The sequence below is a fragment of the Cavia porcellus genome, unplaced genomic scaffold (genome assembly GCF_034190915.1).
Source record: "Cavia porcellus strain 051 isolate PalLab524CR breed Dunkin Hartley unplaced genomic scaffold, mCavPor4.1 scaffold_1, whole genome shotgun sequence".
Taxonomy (NCBI): Eukaryota; Metazoa; Chordata; class Mammalia; order Rodentia; family Caviidae; genus Cavia; species Cavia porcellus.
Window position 1 is genome coordinate 96,805,016 of NW_026947484.1, and position 12,754 is coordinate 96,817,769.

Consider the following 12,754-nt stretch of genomic DNA (forward strand, 5'->3'; position numbering starts at 1 on the left):
TTGCTTCATGAGTTGTGGCCCAGTGGAAGGAAGTTAGGTCACTGAAGACCTGTCCTTGAAGGGATATTGAAAACTGGTCCCTGCATGTCTGCCTTTCTATTTCCTGGGGGGAATAGCTTTGTTCTTTCACATGTTCCCCACCTGGCCACAGCCTCAAAGTAATGACTGTTACTGAAACTGTGAGCCAAAATAAACTTTTCCTCTTTTATGTTAATTTTCTTGGGTATTATGTCAGCAACAGAATGCAGGTGAACAGAGGGGCCATTAGGCAATCTACCACACTTAACCTAGATTTTAGAAATTTATATTTAAGAACTACCTGAGAAACATTAAATTATTTCCATTAATCAGTTTTTGCAGTCCAGCATCTGGGAATAGTGACCTTTGAGGAAAATTAAGTGTTTCACAAGAGAAGTGGTATCCAAAAGGTCTCTACCCTTTGGAAAGTTAGTCAAAGCTATGGGTGTTCTGATCCCTAGCAGCTATCCAGACTTCTCTAAAATATAATCTTAGTTTACTAGAGCTGCTGTAACAAGTAGCCTTGGTGACAGGAGCAATAGGAACGTAATACTTCACACTTGTGGTAGCTAGAAGTCCAAGATGAAGATGTTGTCAGGGTTGCTTTCATCTGATCTTTTTCCTTGACTTGAAGATGGCCGTGTTTTCCATGTGTCTTTACAAGGTCTTGCTTCTGTATGTATCCCAGTCTCTTATAAGTTCACCAGTTTCACTGGATTAGAACGCATCCTAATGACTTCATTTAACCTTAATTAACTTTTTAAAGATTGTTGCCAAACGCAATGACATTTAGTACAGGAGGTTAGAACTTCAACGTGGAACTTTGCTGAAAGGGGTCACTGCTGACTCTATAATCATTGCCTAAAAAGGCACTTTGGTGGGCGGCGGTCTTCAGAGATGGAGCCAATAGCTGTCCTTTTGAGCCATTTAGAACAGGTCTCCCAATCTGAGACATTTAGCCACTGTTTGCTCATAGAGCTGGGCTTCCAGGATTTTAGAGTCCTGGGAAACTTCAGAGCCAGGCTGGCCCGATAATGAGGCTTTGTTTGCTGCAGTTGCCAAACGTGATAGTGGCAACCAAAGATGAGAGCCCAGCTGCAGCTCTGGCTCTCCTAAGTCATAATGAGCATGGAGAACTCAGAAAGAGCCCATTTCCCTAGCATGACTGAATCTCAGGTGCCCTGAGTTATGGTGTTTTGAGAATGCCATCAGAGAGCACTAGATAGCTTGAGCAGGGTCTCAAAGCAGTGATTCCTGAGACCCAGGAGGGTAGCTGAAGTGTCTGAGAACCAGGCATGAGGGAAAGTAGGCACAGGGTAGGGTTGGGAATGTACCCTTTCAACCTTACTAGAAGTAATCCTTTTGGCTGGTAAGCCACCATTTGAGTAAGAGAATTGCATAGTCTCAGATAAAGTCAAACACTGACTCCTTTTTGAGGTTAGCCTGGTGGTCTGTCCATGAAGTGTGGGAAGAACCACTACCTGTTAAAATCTAGTGGTGACCTCATGATGAGAGGGACTCCATTTAAGAACCTAATGTTGGAGGATGCTGGGAAACCAAGCAACCAGCTCGCCTCCCTGGTAAGCGGCTATGGTGTAGCAGGCTGTAGCCCCTCCAGGGGGAGAACCACCAGAGTCTCCTGAGATCTGCGCCATGTTGGAACTTAGGACACTGGGAAACCAAGCAACTAGCTTGCCTCCCTGGTAAGCAATAGTGAACCTACTGGCGCACGGGCTGAGAGTGAAACATCCAACTTCCCCTGACCCCTTTAGCAAATGGGAACCAGAGATCTGAGCATCTCTTGGGAGGTTGACCATAGCAAATAAGGAAGATTTCCTTCTACCATCTCCTTGAAGGCAAATATTTTTACTTGTGTTTTGCTTTATTCTGATCAATGGTACTGCTCTATTCAATATTCTGCTTTGATAAGTTCTATAATGTTCTGTATTCCATTTTATTTTGTTATACGTGATTGAAAGAACAACTATTATGAAGATAGTGAGATATACTATGATACCTATTACTGTTATCCCAGTAACCTGCTGTGAAGTTCTGTACCAGTTTTACTACACAGTCTCAATTGGCTTTGTTCTATTATATTTTACTACCTTCAAAATAATAAAAATAAAACAAAACGAAAAAAGAACTTAATGTTGTGTAATGAACTACTGGGTGTGCAGAACCAGCCCAAAAATTTGATTTCAGGTTTTGAGGCCATTTTGTTAGCAGTCTAGAATTACAGAGCCGAGGGCTGCAGCTGGCAGGGTCTTGTCTTTGATTCCTGAGTCTGAGTAAGATTATCACAAGAACAATCCTCTTCTCGGAGAGGGTTCACTCAGATATCCAGTCACTATTTCAGCTGCCCAACTTGGTCCACAGCTTGTTGCTGAACATCAGTTTCTTTATAACACAGAGCCAATAAAACTAACATTGTGAATTCATGACAGACTCCTGGTGATATTGGAGATAGTATCTCATCATGGCTAAACAAGAAATAGCCAAATTCCTGCCCTAGCTTTGCTCTTTATGATTTATTCTTAGACCACTTTCTTCATTTTTGTGCTTTTCTTTCTTCATTTGTAAAATGGCTATAATACCATAGTGCCTGTCTTATAGGTTGCACCCATGGTGATCAATGAAATAAGGACTGTGCAGCACTTAGTGCACTAACTGTAGTGTGTGAATGTTCATACACAGTCCCCTTATTGCCAAGGCAAGTATGGAGTTGACTGTTAAATTTAAAGACTCAAAAAGTGTGGACAGAATCAGCCTGTGCCAGTGCTTGGGTGCTTCCTTGTAGCTGTACTTTGCTGTCTGGCCAGCAGGTGGTGACATTGACCACATCATGGCTCTACTGTCTTCCTTCCTTGAAGTCTAGTTCCCTGCTGTGGCAGGACATTTCTGAGTCACTATAGCTGTTGCTGTGTTCCTTGCAAGATGTGAGTTTCCATGAAGGTCAGCCAGCCAGGTGGCCGAGTCAGCCTGCCTGCAGATGATTCCAAGTACAGAGACTCCATCCTGGACCTGCCTTTGGTTCAGCTACCTACTATGTGTTCTAGCTGAGGTTTGAAACATCCGCTACCTGATGCAGAACGATGGTGCAGCCTGGGTGAAGCTGGACTGAAGCTCTTGCTTGCTGTGGTGAGCACAGAATGCTGGGTTTCAGCAGGATAGCTCTTGCCATTTGATTACTGCTTCCATCTAGGCTAGCTTGCCTAAGTTGAGGTGGGTGGTTCCACAATCAAAGTGGCCTTGTTTTGTATACAAGCCTGAGAGTCCAGAGTTGAATCCAGAGTCTGAGAATCTGTGACCAAGAAACAGTCAGGTGAAAGTGACCATAACTAAAAATGCCAGTGTTTTCCTGAGTGACCAAATCCTTGAAGAGTGTGCTGAGAGTCATTTCAGAGTCAGCAGTTTATTTCTTTGAGACTGGTTATAGCTTCCTCTTAGATAAGATAGGTATATGAAATGTGGGATGAGGTGGAGAAGCGAGGGGCTAGGATTGCATGCAGCAGATGGTTCTTAAAAACATGTTTTTCCTATTGAACTGGGTGATTTAAATGTATTAACTAAACAGAGTGCTCTTGTTGATTTGAGAATTATAATATTGATTAGTCTTCACTTACAGTGTGGTTGACAGAAAATAATGTAACTTGTGGGCTGGGTGTGGTGATGCATGTCAGGAATCCCAGCACACCAGGAGGCTGAGACAGGAAGATCATAATTTCAAGCCCAGCATGGAATTTAGTGACTTAACAAGACCTTGTCTTAAAGTAAAAAAATAAATGGCTGGAGTTGTAACTCAATGTGAAGGCCATGGGTTCCGTGCCCCATGTCACCAAAGGGAAAAGAAAAGTAACCTGTGATTTCAGTAATGTATCACAAGGTGGCACCAACGCCAAAACTAGCTTAGCCACATAAGGCAGTGTGGTAAACCAACAGATTCTCCAGTAAAAGCTCAACTCTCCGATTTTTGTGCTTTGATGATTTTTTCCCAGAAGATAAGGACCAGGGAGAAAACCATTTCCTAAATGTTAATCTAAATCAACTTGCATAAATTGACCTGAAAATTATGTAATTTAGATGTCTGGTTCTCAAGTGTAATTTTTGCTCAGGAAGCTATTTTATGTAGTTGAAATTTTACTTAAGTGACAATAGTTTGGGACCTTTTCATTGAAAAACATGCTTAGGTCACTTTCCATGAGTTTTCTAGTAAAGTATCTTTAACCTGCCAATCATTTAAAAATTTTATCCTTTAGGACATAAATCTAGGGAAATTCTTGTAAAGACTTTAGATACTTAAATTTTAGTTTTAACAGTTTAGTTTATATTTATCTCTGTAATTGTTCTTAATTGTGCTTCTTAGTCATCAGCTCAGGTTAACTCATAGTGGAATGAAGTTTCTTTATCTTGTCTGTGTTTACCAAGTATAAATATGAATTCTAGACATATGAATGGCAGCTTGATTTTGTCTAATGCTAACTTTCATGCCATTTCAGTCTCTTCTGTCTGCATTCTTTTGTAGCCCTTGTGATATAGCAGAGAAAATTTCATTTTTTAATAAAATGGTAATGGAATGATACCATTATAAAATGACATACCTGAAATTTTATATCCTAGCAAGCTTTTTTTTTTAACTTTTTATTGGTACCAGGGATCGAACTCACGACCACTTGCTTGCAAGGCAGGTGCTTATGCCACTGAGCTAAATCCCCAGCCCCATCTAGCAGTTTTTTTTTTAATATTCTTTTCTCCATATTGCAGATAACATAGAAAATAAAATTGGTAAGAAAGAACTTTCAACAACCACATTTGCCTATTTTTAGGTTTGATTTTCTAACCTAAAAGTATCATTTTGTGCTTATTTGTAATTCATTGAGAATTAAATATCCAAAAATTGATTACATTTTAGTTATTTCAAGTTTTTGTTGATTTTTTTTTTCTTTTAATAGAAAGCCTTCTAGTGCACACCTGTAAGTAATCCCAGCACTTAGGAGCCTGAGGCAAGGGGATCATTACAAGTTTGAGACCAACCTGGGCTGCAAAGTGAGCTCAAAGCCAACCTGAAGCAAGACAAAACAAAGGAACAAAAAACAAAGAAAGAAAGTCAGAAAGTCATCAAATCTTTGCCTTTTTTAAAAAGTAATTTTTTCAGTTTTTTTTTTTTTTTTAAATTTAGGGCTTAGCAAGAATTGAGGAATGTGAATTTGGTTGAAATAATTACAGTATTTTGTTTCTAGTGAAAAATAACCCAATGTGATTATCTTTTTTTCTCCCTTAGATTGGAATAATTGGTGGAACAGGCCTGGATGATCCAGAGATTTTAGAAGGAAGAACTGAAAAATACGTGGATACTCCCTTTGGCAAGGTTAATATCCAATTGGTGAAGGCGTGTTAGCTTGTCCATGTTTTTTACTGGCTTGGTTTTCAGGGTAAAAGGGGAAACTGCTTTGGTGTTGGAAGCTCTGGGCTGTTTGCTCCAGGCCAAGGGGACCAGGGCCTGCCATTGGGCCCCTCAGTGGAGGGGTGTCTATGGGCATCGCCTTGCACCTTGCTGTTTTCACAGCATGGCTTTTGAATGTGTTCAAGCAACTTATCAATTTATGTTGCTAGAAACCAGACACTCATTTCAAACCTAGCAACTGTACTTTTCAAATTTGCATTCAAATCAGCTTCTACTTTGGGGCCTGTGGGTCACACTACTGTGGCTGAGGGGGCAGGCGGATGACTAATAGGGTGAAATATTTCAAAGTGACAGGGACCCAATATCTCAATGTACAGGGACCCAAAAGAGCCCTGTCTTGAGGATCCAGAGCACAGCTGATGTTTATAGAAGTGGAAGTAAAACTCACTTCATATAGAACAGGCCCCTGTCCTCCAGGCCAAGGCCAGCCCCACATTGCCACTTCTGGAATTGTATTTTAGCCAAGGAAGGTCTCCATGTCTAACCATCGTGCCAAACCCTCCTTTCCAGCTCAGTTCCTAGATTAACATATCCTGTCTTTCAAGTCCAGCTAGGCCCACTTCTTAGCCTCAGGTTCTCTGGGCCTTTCCCTGCATTCCCTCAAATTGTCCCTTGGCCATCTGAGGTCTGGTTAAACAAGCAGAGTGCTTTATTACAGAGTCCTTTGTGCCGCTGGTGTTCTCCTAACTTTTGTGGCTTTCACTATCTCACCTGTTCTTGAACCTACTAAATACCTCTGCTATGTGTTAACGTAATTAGTGGCCATCAGAGTCCCCTGGGATACTTGGAGACCTCTTGTGATCATGTATCTACACAGCCCCTGCCCCCACATCTGGCAAACCTCAGAGCTGGTAAGTGTGGGCCAGCAGAGAGTTCAGTGAATAATTGATGGTTATACTGATTGATCAAACATAAAATCTTTTCTAAGGGTATCTTCAGATTCCAAGTTTCCATAAGTCTATTGTAGTTCAGCAGTTCAGGTGGCAACTTTTTAAGTATTCATGTACATGTTTTAAAATCACTGAGTTGTAACCAGTTTTCATTGCCTGCAGCCCTCTGATGCCTTAATTTTGGGGAAGATAAAAAATGTTGATTGCGTCCTCCTTGCAAGGTAAAGTGTTTTAAACTTTTTGGAAATGACTGCTAAAGGATAATGTTAATTTAACTTAAATTCTAGAAAGAGAAATGATGCCGATGTAAGTCTTTATGCGCGTGGACTCAGAACTTGGTGGCTTTTATTTACTATGTGTGGCTTTGGGCTAAGGTGTACTTAGGAGATCAGTGATCTCTTGACTTCTTTCCACGCTCAGCTCGATTAACTACAGTTGAGGCTCTGAAAGAAGAAACTATTTCCTTTGCTCACTTTTTCTCATGAAGAAAAACAGTATTTCATTCCTGACCCCTCGTGTAGTAATAGTTACATATTTGTAGGGAGCAGGCTCAGGAACCCTGAGCTAGGTTACTTCCAGTACTTACACCCGTGTCTCCTCTATGGTACTGGTGCTGGCCCCTATTGTAGAGGAAGGAACACCACGTTTATTATATAGCTAGAAATTAGTCAAACCATATATATTTGTTTTCTAGTACTTTATTGCATATTACCACAAATTGAGCCACTTAAAATAGCAGACATTATCTCTTGGGTTAGGAATCTGGTGCGGTTTGCCAAGCCATCCACCTGGGTCTCGGTATATTCCAAGCTCCAGGTGTTTGTCCAGACTCATGGAGTTGTTGGCAGAGTTCAGTCTCTCAGAGTTGTGGGACTGAGGCCTCCAGCCATGAGAGGTGGCTTACAGTTCTTGCCCTGCGGCCAGGCAGCAGTAAGTCATGCTATTGTAGTTGCTACAAAGCCAGGAGGGCCTCTAGGGCATGCCACCGAGGTGGCACCTGGCCACGGGCCGATCTCCAGCAGCTTTGCCGTGTTCTAATGGATGGAAATGAGTCCTGGGCCCACCATACTCTACACAGGGCATGAAAGTGGGGCCACATGAAGGTCTGTCTGACATTTTGAAATGGAGGTGTGTTTTTGGAATCCAGAAAAACTAAGTTTTAGTTTCAGATGATCACCCCAGGTGGATTCTGGGTAGCCTTTTTCATTGGTCCATGGTCTCTGCTAGAGAACTGCTTAATTTTTAGAAATTAAAAACATGGCAATTCAGTTTGCTATTGAGGGTTTTATATTTCTGAACTGTGTAGTACTACTGTGAAGTGTTTGACCCTCAGTGCACTGGATTCTGAACTACTTTTCATTCTTTTAATTTATTTTGAAAAATCTAGTCAGCTTTTTGGAGACTAGCCTCAGAAAAATGCAGACATACTTTGTGATTCTTAATAGTTACCCAAAACTCGAGAGAGAAACCCTGACATACTATGTGTGTCTACAATTATTTTGATGCTCTGAAGATTCCTATAACGGGGCATTAGAACAGACACGACTTAGTAACAAACTCTGTGTATTTCTTTTTCTTTAAAAAACTAGGCTAAATGCTGAGTGATTTTGGTAGGTACAGGACTAGTAAATGGCAGAGATTTGACTCCCAGTTTCTCTCAAAAACTCAAACTGCCTTTTATTTTTTAATGTTTGGATGTATTCCTACTTCCTAAATATGTCTATGCAAGCAAGACTGTGGACCATGGGTATGGATATTCAAATATATATGCATACATAAAACACATTTTAAGTGTTCTCACCACCATAAGGTATGTAAGGCAAAACAAAAACAAAGCTCAGACTTAATAATCTTTGAACAAAACAAGATTTTGTATATTAGTAACTTGCTTAAGAGCATCTTTCTAATTTATCATAGTTCATAGGAAGCTTGGCTCTTGAGCTACTTTTCTGTGGCAAAACAATACATGTGTTTAGTTTTTAAGCAACCTAGAATAATTTTAGGCCTCTTGATAAAATACTGCTCACAAGTATGTTGTGTAATACCTGTGAGTTTTTAAAAATAATTTTAGAAATTGACTTCTTTTAACTAGCTATTTCCTGGAGCTCCTCTGGTGGTTTTTGTAGGTGTGTGTGTTGTGTGTCTGTATTTCAAGTGCTCCAAGAATGTTAGCCACACATATTTGTTTGTCCAACAAATTGAACTACTTACCCAGCAAGTGTCCCCTTCTAGGTACCAACAAGGAAAACAGACAAGGACATTGTCCTCAGAGCTGATTCTGGCTGGAAGGTTGGATGCTAAAAGGAAATGCTTAGTTAGAGATCCCGAGAGGCTTTAAAAGGAGAAACTAAGTCCAGGGAAGAGGTCAGGGGATAGTGGTATGATGCAGAAGCCGTGGCCATGGGAGGTACCTCTTGGAGAGGGGACCTGAAGATCAGAGGCCTGAGCAGGAGCAAGCAAAGATGAGTCACAGAAAGTCCCACGAGGCCTGAGTGAGGCAGGGCACAGCCAGGACGATTGCCCTGGTCAGCCAACGCCCAGTGAGGCTGGGTCTTGGGTGAGGTATTTGGTTTTAATTAAGTGTAGGGGAAATCACTGATACTTACAGTGGTTGCTGTGGCTACTGTAACAGAATCTCAGGCTGCCTAGCTTTCAGAACAGAAATTTATTTTCTCACAGTTCTTACAAAGACACTAGTGATGTGGAATTAGGGCCCACATCTGTTGCTCTCATGTTAACTTAATTACCCTGCAAAGATCTTATGCAAATGGAGATTCATTTTGAAGTACACTTGTTAGTTGAGTCTTCACCAAAGGAATTTTGGTAGGATACAGTTGAGATCTCACCTGTGGTCATGCGTAAAGTGATCAGTTCATGGATAAAAGCTATTTATGTCATTCCTAAAGGACTGGGAACTCTCACATTTTACAAGTTTTTATTAGCTTCTTTGAGTGACCAGCAGAAAGGGATAGAGAGATTCAATGGAACTTCAGGTCTGTCACACCAGATATTGCATCAGGGAGCTGTTTATGCCCTGGAAGACAGACAGTACATCTTCCCAGTGTGTGAATACATCCATGGAAGTTACTGTGCCCTTGATAGGAAGATAAGTATATGAAATGTGAAGCTGGCCAGCTTTAAGATGAAGTGGTTTGTGCTCATTGTAGAGTGGTTTTGCCTGCCTTCTCATTCTTCCCATGCCAATAGAAGTGCCTTAGTGGAAAAAGCTGGAAAACACCACTGTAAATTAGTTTTTTAACAGTGTTAAAATACCCTGATCTCTCATCTACCTTTTAATTCCCCTTCCCTTAGACATGGGAGGCAGCACACCATCATGCCCTCAAAAGTCAACTACCAGGCAAACATCTGGGCCTTGAAGGAAGAGGGTTGTACACACATCATAGTGACCACAGCCTGTGGCTCCTTGAGGGAGGAGATTCAGCCCGGCGATATCGTCATTATCGATCAGTTCATTGACAGGTGAGCAGTCATCTAAAATGCTTTGGGCTTTTCTAGCTGATAATCTGAGCACAGATGGGTGGTGTATGGAAACTGCAGGAGAAAGGGGCAAGAAGGGCACAGACCTGCGTTAAGGTTTTATTTCTTCTCATTTTAATTAACAATAATTGTTATGTTATATGTCGGTGGGGTACACTTTGGTATTGTTATGTATATGCTGTGCACTGTATTATTTTATGCATACACTGATTAAGGTGATTAATCAACTATTTAATATTATTTCACATACCTAACAGTTTTCATGGTAAGAACATTTTTATTTTCTTAGAATTTTAAAACATGTAATATATTTTTATTACTTACAGTCACTATGTTGTACAGTAAGTTTCACAAACTTATTTATTCTGCTTAACTTACAGTTAGTACCCTTTAACCAGCATCTCTTCAACCTCTGGTAAACATTTGTATGAATTTGACTTTTTTAGATTCCAAACATATGGAGATCTTGCATATTTGTCTTCCTGTGTCTGGCTTATTTCACTTACCTTAATGCCCACCAACTTAATTTGTTTCATCAATTACTACGGTTTTTGTGTGTAACATATGTTGATGATGGGGTTGTGGTTTATACGTCTCACTGGTAGGCAGCTTGAGCCACCTGTGGTACCTGCATGACTGTCCTGTGCGACACTGCACCACTTCCACCGCCAGAGGTATAAGCCACCACCTGCTGGGCAGCCACACATGTACTGCTAGTGGTTCAAGCTGGTGGGGATGTGTTAATAGTATTCCTTTGTGTATGTGTGCCACATTTTCTTCATCCAGTCATTTATTCGAGGACACCTAGATTGATTGCATATCTTGGCTATTGTGAATAATGTGACTATGAACAGTTATTTTTGTCTCTCCAGCACACTGATTTCATTTCCTTTGGATACACACCCAGAAGTAGGATCCTGGATAATATGGTAGTTTACATTTTTTAATGTTTTGAGGAACATCTGTACAGTTTTCTCTAATTACTGTACTATACCGTTTTCCATTCCCATCAGCAAAGTGCAGAGATAACCTTTTCATCATATCCTTACCAATATGTACATTTGGTCTTTTTGGTAATTGCCATCCTAAAAGATGTGAGATAATACCTCAATTTTAATTTGCATTTCCCTTATAATTAGTGATGTTGAGCATTTTCTCACATGCCTTTTGACCAGTTCTGTATCTTCTTTTGAGGAATACCTGTTCAGAGTCTTTGTCCATTTTTTAATCAAGTTATTTCCCTTGCTCTTGAGTTGGGTATTATATAACATTCATATATTTTAGGAACTAGCCATTACGAGATGTATGATTTATAAATACTTTTCTTCCTGTCTGTATGTTATCTTTTCATAGTGTGGAATTTTTAAATGTATACACAGTTTTTAAAAAACATAAGTTGATATTTCTTCAGTATTGTATTAGATATTTCAGCACCCTTCACCTCCTGTAAAAACGTGTGTTTTTCAAAGACATGAAGAACATCTACAAATGCATAAAGCTTGTAGTCTAGTGGTCACCTTGACTTCTTGTTTCCTTTTTGTCCCACAACGTCTTCCCATATTCTGGATTTTACTGGTTGCATCATTACATGTTACTCAGTGTCTTCCCCTGCTCTTTGTGTTCGCTGTAGACAGGAAGCATTCTTGACTATTTCTTGATGGGATGAAACCACTCAGTTGAGTTACATGAAAATACCCATTGTGTGGGTCAGACATGATTGAATATCAGCTATTTAAAGGGGTTCAACCTAATAAATAATGGAGGTAGTCTAAAGTCAGTATTGCTCCTCACTGCCTTTTTTCCATTTAATTGTTGCTACACTGTATATTTATGATCTATCTTTCCTCCTGAGATATGTTATATGAGGGTAAAGACCCCTATTTGCTATATTTACAATTTCTCTTCAACACCCGCAAGAATTTTTAGAATGTTTGAAAGAAAGATGTATTGATTAGAGTTCTCTGGAGGAACAGTCAAGAAGAAAAAGAAAAATGTGTGTGTGTGTGTGTGTGTGTGTGTGTGTGTGTGTGTGTGTGTGATATATATATATGTATATATATATATGAAAAGAGATAACTGGATAGGCTTAGAGGATCCAAGGTGGTGAAGTCCACAATGGCTGTGTGCTGGAGAACTACAGCATCCACTAGCTACTCAGTTCAAAAATCTGGAAGAGTCATCAAGGTTGTAGCACCAGCCTGACACTGAAGATCTAGAAGTTCTCTGGAGAGTCACTGCTGTGAATCTATATTGAGAGGCTGAAAGAAACTGGAGGCCAGTGTCCACAGGTCGTGGCAGTAGCAAAAGACTTATCTGCTCAAGCTGAAGAGTGGAAATTTTCAAATTCAGGTCAATTCCCACCCCAACCCCCCAGTCTTCCCCTTTCATTGTATCTAGGCCATCAGCCTAGTGGATGGAGCCACTTACGGTCATGGTAGGTCTTCACCCTTTAGTTTGTAGCCTGCATGCCACTCATTCTGGAAACACCTGCAGACACACCCAGGAGCGTGCCCCGCTAGTCTGCTAAATGTGCAGTCAGGTTGACAATCAAATTAAAGGTCACAGAGGGCTAAACCAGAATTTGTGTTTAGGCAACATCTTGATCAAAATCTCTAAGCCCATCCAAGTGTAGGTGTTTGGAAATAATGACTCAAGAGAACGTTTGTGATATGATTGTTTTGAAAAGCAGAATACAAAACTGTACTCAGAATGCTACAGATGTATAGTATTATAGGTGACAATGAACAGAAAAGGCTGAGTTTGGCCCTGAGCCTGGGATAAATTGTTACCTAAGTGATATAACTGTGCACCATTAGGTTTCTCAGGTCTCTGACATATGTAGTAAATATAGATATTTCAGATAGTGATACTTTTAAGAAAGCCG

General features: G+C 40.4%; 1 protein-coding gene across 1 annotated transcript in view; it reads left to right on the forward strand.

Moving 5' to 3' along the window:
• Mtap (methylthioadenosine phosphorylase) overlaps window positions 1-12,754 on the forward strand; it is a 51,884-nt gene that overhangs the window by 6,780 nt on the left and 32,350 nt on the right. The window contains exons 2-4 of the mRNA XM_003479201.5: window positions 5,300-5,386; window positions 6,535-6,593; window positions 9,685-9,852. Coding sequence (XP_003479249.1) covers window positions 5,300-5,386; window positions 6,535-6,593; window positions 9,685-9,852 — 314 coding nt within the window. The remainder of the gene's footprint in view (window positions 1-5,299; window positions 5,387-6,534; window positions 6,594-9,684; window positions 9,853-12,754) is intronic.